Below are 9,183 nucleotides of genomic sequence, written 5' to 3'. Positions count from 1 at the left end.
AAAGAAATGAGAGCATTAAGTTGTTATTAAGACGCTCTATCTATGCAAACAATGCATCTCCCCAAACGCCCACAAGAAAGACTTTGACAAAAACAGTACTCATGGATTGTGATTCGATTATCAGCCTCTATCAGCTACACGTTCAGACGCCTTTTGTCCTGTGGTTAACACCCCAATCATACCCCATATCTGCCAAAGATTTAACAACCTTCAAAAATCCTGTACAAAAAAAGTGTGACACCAAATATAACATTTGCTACATTTGACCACTTTCCAAATAGGCATTGTATATTCATAGCTTTTGGGCTGGGAGCCGTTCCACTTTTACATTTACCAGAGCGGTAGACAAAGACCAGACGGACTGAACACCCGAAACTACTGCAATTTGTACAAATAAAGCATTAAATTGTTACTCAAGTATAGATAACGTGTTTTACTAACTTTTTTTACAGACTATTTTCTGGTTTGACACCGAAACTGTACAGGAATATGTGTTTGTATTGCTGCCACAGCCCAATTCATGACAGAAATGACTTTAAAACTTTGAAAAAAGTATCTGCAAAACAAAGTTATAGATAAAGAAGTCTGACATTTTTACTTCAGACTGCACACGCCTGCCCTCTGCTGATAACACGCACCTGTTATGTGGGGTTACTGCGGACAGACAGAACCAAGCTGTGAGGTGATATCAGAGCGTCCTGAGGTGAACTGAGTTCTTTGTTCCTACGCGTCAACAACTTGTCTTCTGAAGACAAAAAAAACATCGTGTAGTTTGAACAGATACGTCGTTCGCTAATCTGCGAGATTATGTTCGATTTAGAAACAGCACGTATCATTTGACACCCCTCGAAGAATGCACTCGGGTGCGTTGATGATTTTGTAACTTGGAAAATAAGGTAATCAAGACAGCATAAGAACATTTTTGTGTGGCGGTGTGGGCCCGACAATAACTGACATGACTTATGTGTTTGTGTCAAGGTTAACGGGCTTGTACACCACAAGTCACAAAGATATTATCGGTGGACTAAACTGACGAGCTGCACGTGCAGCATGCTAACCAACAAAAGTTCGGATACAATGAACTGTTCATTCACACCCGAACCGCTGGAGAATGACAGACAGCATGCTTTACATTTGACCACATGATCAGTATATATATATATATGGTGGGACCCGTGAAGATCCGGGTTAGAATAGGTCTTTAGCAACCCTTGCTTGTCTCCCCTGTGAAGAACCGGGTTAGAATAGGTCTTCAGCAACCCATGCTTGTCTCCCCTGTGAAGAACCGTGTTAGAATAGGTCTTCAGCAACCCATGCTTGTCTCCCCTCGAGAAGATCCGGGTTAGATTAGGTCTTCAACAACCCATGCTTACTGTAAAAGGCGACTATGCTTGCCGTAAGATGCGACTAACGAGATCGGGTGGTCAGACTCGCTGACTTGCTTGATGCGTGTCATCGTATCCCACTTGCGAGGATCGATGCGCATGATGATAATCACTGGATTGTCTGGTCCCGACTCGGTTATTGCCAGACCTCCGTCATATTTGTGGAATATTGGTGAGTGCGGCGTTAAACAGCACACAAACAAACAAACTACCTTTTCGCCCTAATAACAGGGGTCACTAAGCCCAGGACGTGCCTTGATGCTTCCCCCAAAAATTCCATGCAAGGTGTATTGTTTCAGATTTAAGAAATCTTTTTGCAGTTGAAGCTGAAAAATATCTAATCTCGATGCAAATAGAAATCCCCGTAACATTTACATAACATACCATCACCGTCTGCGGGAAACCGGACCGGAAATTGACGCATCATACTGGCATCTACATATAGTAACTTCCCGACGACTGTTCACTGTCAAAACACAACGCAATGAGCGTCTACCGACTCTCAACTAAAACCACGCAACACAGTTAGAATCACTGTTAAACAATAAAATATACTGCCAATTAACATCAACCATTATGACGTCATGGCATCTCGTACGGCGTCCCCCTAAACAGATAACTAGATTCTTTATTCAGTAACAACTCTGATACTAATAAGCCAACAGCCTTGCGGATCATGAAGCGTGAACAGGCTTTAGATTGTCTGCCGTCGCAATGTAGGAGTATTTACGAGGGTCTCACAGCTACAGATAAGCTGCGTTTTTGCGTAAAATACCCTCCAAAATTATTCAAAACCCAATTTGTTTCAATTAACTTGCGTACAGAAACGCATGCATTACATAGAAAACTCAATTGTTTGAAAACATCACGCGTGAATACCCAATTAAGCTTTTTCGGCATGCGAACAACGAAGCTAATTTACGAAACACATTTACAAGCTAATTTACTTTCCGAGTCAAGCCTACATTTAGAAGCATTATATTACATCCAAAACTTTACTTCCTTTTTTTTAAATCTCACAATGTTTCCTCATTTTGGGAAAAACCCAAAAGAGTGATGTACAGATGAGTGAACAAATATTGGTTACCCACTAAAAAATGTAATAACCCAATAAATATAGATATGTCGAGTAAAAACTCAATTGCTCAAAAAGTTACCTGGAGCTCTGCCGGCCTATTTATATGTTCTGAGGTTCACATAGAGCTAAAGACATTAGAGGATGTTGGAGGCACTGGCTCCCATTCATAGAAGTCCTCTTGGGTGTCCATGAGGTTTTCCACTGTTGCCAAGACCTCATCGTTTGATTCGAAATAGATTCAGGATGGAGCTTTTCCTCTGTTTTGGAAGTCGGAGAATATGATGGGTGTTTAATGAGTTCAAAGCCATACTCGTGGATTGCAGCCATGGCTACGACTGATTCGTGCACTGGCGCATTGCCCTTATGAAAGAACACACACTTTCTCAGTTTGACACATTTCTGAATTGTTTACTGTAATTGCATCAAAACTGCAGCATAACGCGTACGTGTATTGTCTTTTGGAAGATAGTCCACCATGATGAACACGGAGATCATTTCCTTTCCACTGATGGGATAGTCTTTGCATTCATTGGTAAATAGTTGTAAGAACCTTTCAGGATCAGCTTCAAACGGAGCTAGATTATCACGATACCCCTAGGACTGACTGTTATGTTGGAGCAAGGAGTAGCGAAACAAGTGTGTTGTCCCACATTAGTTTTAGAAAGATATATTGTCGTGAACCTTGAGAAAATATTTATTATTTCCAGTATGCTTTGGGAACGATATTTCTTTAAACAACCTTTGAATAGCAAATGGTCGACACCGTACACTGATGTTCTTCTGTGTTTGATCTAGGTGTCACTGTAACGGTCATTTGCCTGGGAATGATCCTGGTGGCCTTCACCTTGAAGTTTTCATCAAGGTCAAGAACGCAATCAAACAATGTTCAGGAATACAAGAGGCGGGTAGCGGAATTAGAGATACAGCTGGAACAGGCATTGAAACAGATTCCATTTTCCACAACATCAACAACACCTAAACCTTGCCGCGATGACTTTAAAGAAATCTTTGAGAGAGAGAAGCGATATATATGTTCTCACGTGCAAGGCGGACTGGGAAACTTCATGTTTGCATACGCCTCGGTGTACGGAATGGCCTCAAAGGTCAACAAGTCGGTGGTGATCCAAAACGATAACCCTCTCTTGAAGTACTTCCGGGTTAAGGCCAACGTTGTCAATGACCTTTGTATATGCAACACCGCCAAATTTGTCAACGAGGGTCGGCATTGCCAGTTTAATAAGGATTTGCTGAACTTGAATGAAAATACAAATTATCGGCCTGGCTGGTATTTTCAATCATGGATGTACTTCCGACATGTTGCAGAGGAGATACGCCAACAGTTCAAGTTCAAAGACAATGTGCGTCAGAAAGCCATCAGTATAATCAAGGTAATGTGACAAAATGTTTCTTTAAGAGATACATGTGCTACATAAAACTGTTTGTGGAAGGCAGATTAACGTTAAGTTCCATCACATATGATATCAGTAGTGTGCGAGAGTATCTCTCGCAGTAACTGCGACCATGCTTTATATTCTGTGTAAAGGGCTAGGTCTCGCAGTGACTTGATGTTACATGGCCACGGAATACTTGAACATTTCGGAATATATACTGGCTGCTTAATGTTTTGTGTGTATCGAAATGAATAGAAAACTCTTCACGAATTTTACATTTTGTTTAGTTTATTTATGTATTTTGCCTCTTGTTTTGATAATAAAAAGGCAGCTGTAATGGGATCGGGTGCATGTCATTGTATACCAGTTGAGTAGATCGATGCTCATGATCTCAATAACTATTTTGTCTGGTCCAGACTCGATTATTCACAGACCGCCACCATATAGCTGGAATATTGCCGAGTGCGGCGTTAAACAACAAAACAAACAAACAAAACGATCTTATACAAAACAGACGACACCTATATCTGATTTATTTCTACTTTGTAGCTTTGTATAAGGAACCAGTAGAGGGGGAGGAAGACACGAGTTCTACTCAATAAATGTACCCTACCCTCATTTTAGCATAAGTCCGACTTTAGTGAGATGTCAATTGGGCACTGTGATGTCAGTTGGGTTGAGGGATGTCAATGAAGTTGTGTGATGCTAATTGGGTCCCAAAGACAGTCCCAAAAGAAAATATCCCACATGGTTCGTCGTTCTTTTATAAAGAACACACACAAATAGGAGCTTTACAATTTACGTCTATGGGTCGTCAGTCCAACCAAGCACCTGTACACTTGAATTGTAACAAGACGAGCTTTTGAGTATTGTCTAGTTCTGTGTTCCACAATGTGGCCAAAACCTTCTCCTTTGATGTTGTTTGTCTGTTTTTTTGGTGTGTTGTTTAACACCGCACTCAGCTATGTGACGGCGGTCTGTAAAACATCGAATCTGGACCAGACAATCCAGTGATTGACATCATGAACTTTGACGCTTGCATGTATTTATTTGCTCATTCCATGGACACCTACTTCCACTTTGATGATATGTAGGTGTCCATGTAATGAGCAAACAAATACATGTAAACGTCAAAGTATATGTTAGGAGAAAACATCATATCACATGACGCTGGCACAGTGAACCCCTGCAGTCCTGACCCTGTTATTCTACATGACCGATGCTGAGATCATCATTTAAGTAACCACGTACCAAATATTCATAAATTCATAAATTATTTCTGTTTGTTAGTTGTTTAACGCCGCACTCAACTATATGGTTGGTTGGTTGGTTGTTTAACGCCGCAGTCAGCAATATTCCAGCTATATGACGGCGGTCAGTATATAATCGAGTCTGGACCAGACAATCCAGTAATTAATATCATGAGCATCGATCCATGCAATTGGGATCGATGACACGCATCAACCACGTCAGCGCGTCTGACCACCCGATCCCGTTAGTCGCCTTTTACCACAAGCATAGTCACCTTTTACAGCAAGCATGGGTTGCTGAAGACCTATTCTACCCCGGAATCTTCTCTGGTCTCAACTATATGACGGTAGTCTGTAAATGATCGAGTTTTTTTAGGAGGGACAATACTTAAGTTGATGGCCAATCCTCTGATTTGTTCTGGCCAAGAGGAAACAGATTTCATGACACGATCAGTCAAGGCAGTCGGTCCACAATTGCTACAGTTGCATACAGTTGCAACATGAGTAGGTAAAGTAATGACAGCAGAAGGATAATACTGCAACAACATGATGGACTATGAACACATAGGTGGAACCCGAAGAGACATGAAGCCTATGAAACAAGATAAGTTTACATCGGCGTGGTGGTTATTGCTTAATGAGTACATAGTAGGTGGATGGGATCAAATAACCTTGATCTATGTTGATTGATGGCTTGTGGTGGCGATTGTGGACTGCTTCTATTACTTCTTTATTAACAGACCACTGTTCGGAATATTGCTGAGTGCGGCGTTAAAGAACAAAGAAAGAGAAATCTATGGAATCCGATTTTGCCCTTACGAAACCCAAACAGACCAGATTAACCAAAGCGTGACATCGCAACAATGCGATGTTTTACAAATTGTTACGTTGTCCTATTGACGCGCTTTTATTGAGATGTTTGTTTCTTTCTAAAATGCGATATTCCCATATAAGATTCTATTGTTATTAACGCTGTTGGCTCAACCCTGATCAAGGGGACATGTAAAACAATAGGAATTGTATAATTCTGTTGTCGAGTATTTTTATCCTCAGGCTGCACCTTTTTCGATGTTTAAATTTACGGTTCCAGCAACCCGTATCTGAAAACAATCTGTTGATTTTTAAATACTCTAACGATCTGTGTGTATAAAGTTCCGAAAACATATACTGCTGATTAAATAGAAAACAAATCAAACTATATATACTGAACCAAATTAAAAACGTCACAATCCTAAAATGTTAACATTTTGACCAGTTATCATTGTGGGCCGTCATTGTGTATTTAAACAGTAAAGGCCACGTATTGTCTTCAGATAACACCCGTTTGTGTGCAGGTAACTCGATCAAAATCATGTGCACAGTACTTTAGTGGCAAAAGTGGTTTTTCACGTGCAACTGGTCACGTCTCCATAATACCGCACGTGTTTTCAGCCATACTTGTTAGCCATCATTAACACAAAAAAAAGTAAAACACAAGGAAACAAAAGTCTTTACGGCCATTTGTCATGCCACGCCTTTCAAATGTGCAACGTGAACGTGCCATCGGCATGTTGCAGACGGGAACGTCTGTAGCTGAAGTGGCAAGGACGATGGGTATTAGTCGGCGGACTGTTTATGATTTACAGACGCGTCTACAGCAAACGGGTACCACGGCTGATCGCCCTCGGCCAGGTCGACCACGTGTGACGTCACATGCAGAGGATCGTCAGATTGTCTTACGTCACCCCCGTAACCGATTTTTGACGGCTACATCAACCGGAAATGAACTGTTTAGGGGTAGACTGAGTGTTCAAAATGTTCGAAACCGTCTGAGAACTGCTCACCTTCAAGCACGACGGCCATACTGCGGGCCGATTCTGACTCAATTACACAGACGTCAACGTCAATTGTGGGCACAGGGACACTAACGATGGACTCAGATAGTTGGAATCAAGTCGTCTTCAGTGATGAATCCCGATTTAATCTTCGATTTGCTGATGGTAGGGCGAGGGTGTGGAGGCGCCGTCATGAACGTTACGCCCAGTGTTGTGTACAGGAAGTTGACAGATTTCGAGGCGGAAGTGTCATGGTGTGGGGTGCTTTCTGTGGCAATGCACGTTCCAGGCTTCTTGTCATCCGTGACAACCTCAACGCTGCTGCTTACCGCCACCAGGTACTGGCACCAGAACTTCTCCCTTCCAACACGACAATGCCAGACCCCACACAGCAATTTTCACAAGGAATTTCCTTCAGAATGCGGGAGTCAACGTCATGAACTGGCCGTCAAGGTCTCCCGACCTCAATCCCATTGAACACAGAACAAATTATGGTTACCACCGTTAATTAAAATCCTTCTGTGGACATTAATAATTAAAAATTACCTTCTCTGATACATCTGTCCGTTGTATATCATATATGGGATTACTTTTAAAAATGTATATATTCCATGTAATGAGTACGCATACAACATGATACTTCACCCTGGGACATCTCAAACAATTATTGTTGAAGTTTCCATGGAAACAAATGCACATGACACTGCTAAATGTGGTAAGAAAATGTATAATAATGATCTTTAATATATGTATTTTTTTAATTGTTCACGACTGACCATTAAACAAATATCTCTACCATCTGTCTTTACATCAAATTCTTGATTAACACTCTCCCTATACATATAATGCCTTAAGATAATGGGTGGGGTCTGTTGGATGGGTGAGTTGGTGGCGGCGTTAAATGGAGTGATCAGCGTGTTTGTCCAAAGCAAAATCATTTAAAAAGCAAAACTGAAAAAAACATTGAATATTCTTTCAATAAGCCCCACTTACGTACACCATTTTTGTAGCCTTGGTTTGGAGGATTATACTATAAGTGCACCACTGCACACGCACGCGCGCTTACACACACACACAATCACACACACCCATCTATATTTGCACAGATACGAACCTTTCGCGTTAATAGTCTGAAATCCGTTTTTAGTATTACCCGCTAGCGCCGCCTGACTTTCCTCAGCCGGACTTCTGGCAATCCCAATATATTTAGTCCAAAACTGTTGTTTGCGCTGAGGTTCACTACCTCGCACAACTATGAATAAGTAACAACGAGTCAAAGGATGTATTCCTGTTTCAGGGCAGTAGCGAAGCATTTGTTAACCAACAAAGGGACAGTGACCATGACAACGTGACGATTGTGGGCGTGCACGTGCGTAAAGGGGATATCACCAAGAACAAGCAATTTGTTGATTACGGATACACGGTTGCCTCCCCGCAGTACTTCTCCGCAGCAATGACGTATTACAGGAACAAATACAACAGAACCTTGTTCCTGGTGTGCTCGGACGACGTCACGTGGTGTAAGGAGAACATTAACGGAAGTGACGTCATGTTTATGAAAGATAACTCATTCGAAGTAGATCTAGCTATATTAGCTCACTGCAATCATTCCATAATGTCCGTGGGAACATTCGGCTGGTGGGCCTCGTTCCTGGCTGGAGGGGAGACAATCTACTACAAACATCCGGCCAGAAACGGAAGTAGTTTAAGGGAGCATTTTTCAAAGGATTACTCGGATTTTTTCTATCCTGGGTGGATAGGAATGGAGTGAGTAACCACAACGTGCACGTATACGTGTGTGTTTGAGTGTGTGGGGTATGTGTGTGTGATAGTTGGTGATTATGGTGCAGTGTGTGAGGTTGGTAAATTGTATTGCAGTGTTTTAGGTGAAGATCCGGGGTAGAAAAGGTATTCAGTGTCCCATGCGAAATCGGAATCGGATGGTCAGGCTCGCTGACTTGGTTGATGCATGTCATCGTATCCAAATTGCGTGGATCGATGCTCATGATATCAACCAGTTGGTAGTTTATAGTTGGTTGATTGTGGTGGGATGTGTGAGGTTGGTAGATGTCAGCTGGTAGTTGATCAATGGGATGCACCAGCCTGTGGAACAGCAATGAAAGATAGAAGCAATAAACACTATAGTTAAGGCTACTATGACAGCAGAATGTACATTTACGAACTTATAGAGTAGCCCGTTTTCGATTTCGTTGTAGCTGACATGATTTATTTGTTGAAACAGGTAGATTTGTTGGTATTTTAAGA

At 41.7% G+C, this 9,183-nt stretch overlaps 1 protein-coding gene across 1 annotated transcript; it reads left to right on the top strand.

Moving 5' to 3' along the window:
• Positions 1-2,061: 2,061 nt before the first annotated feature.
• On the top strand, positions 2,062-8,877 carry LOC139444576 (galactoside alpha-(1,2)-fucosyltransferase 2-like). Its single transcript, XM_071225458.1, has 3 exons — positions 2,062-2,101; positions 3,259-3,851; positions 8,216-8,877. Exons 1-3 carry the CDS (start codon positions 2,062-2,064, stop codon positions 8,687-8,689), a joined length of 1,107 nt encoding a protein of 368 aa, XP_071081559.1. The 3' UTR covers positions 8,690-8,877.
• Positions 8,878-9,183: the final 306 nt, after the last annotated feature.

The sequence above is a fragment of the Haliotis cracherodii genome, unplaced genomic scaffold, assembly GCF_022045235.1.
Source record: "Haliotis cracherodii isolate W230 unplaced genomic scaffold, xgHalCrac1.p SCAF_56, whole genome shotgun sequence".
Classification (NCBI taxonomy): domain Eukaryota; kingdom Metazoa; phylum Mollusca; class Gastropoda; order Lepetellida; family Haliotidae; genus Haliotis; species Haliotis cracherodii.
The sequence above is the reverse complement of the archived record's forward strand: the minus strand, read 5'-3'. Positions and strand labels throughout refer to the sequence as shown.

Excerpts from the sequence above, each read along its gene's own strand:
- LOC139444576 (XM_071225458.1), top strand. The coding sequence starts at position 2,062 with ATGAAGCGTGAACAGGCTTTAGATTGTCTGCCGTCGCAAT. Across the intron at positions 2,102-3,258 it reads AGATTGTCTGCCGTCGCAAT|GTGTCACTGTAACGGTCATT; the intron begins GTAGGAGTATTT and ends TGTTTGATCTAG. Across the intron at positions 3,852-8,215 it reads AAGCCATCAGTATAATCAAG|GGCAGTAGCGAAGCATTTGT; the intron begins GTAATGTGACAA and ends TTCCTGTTTCAG.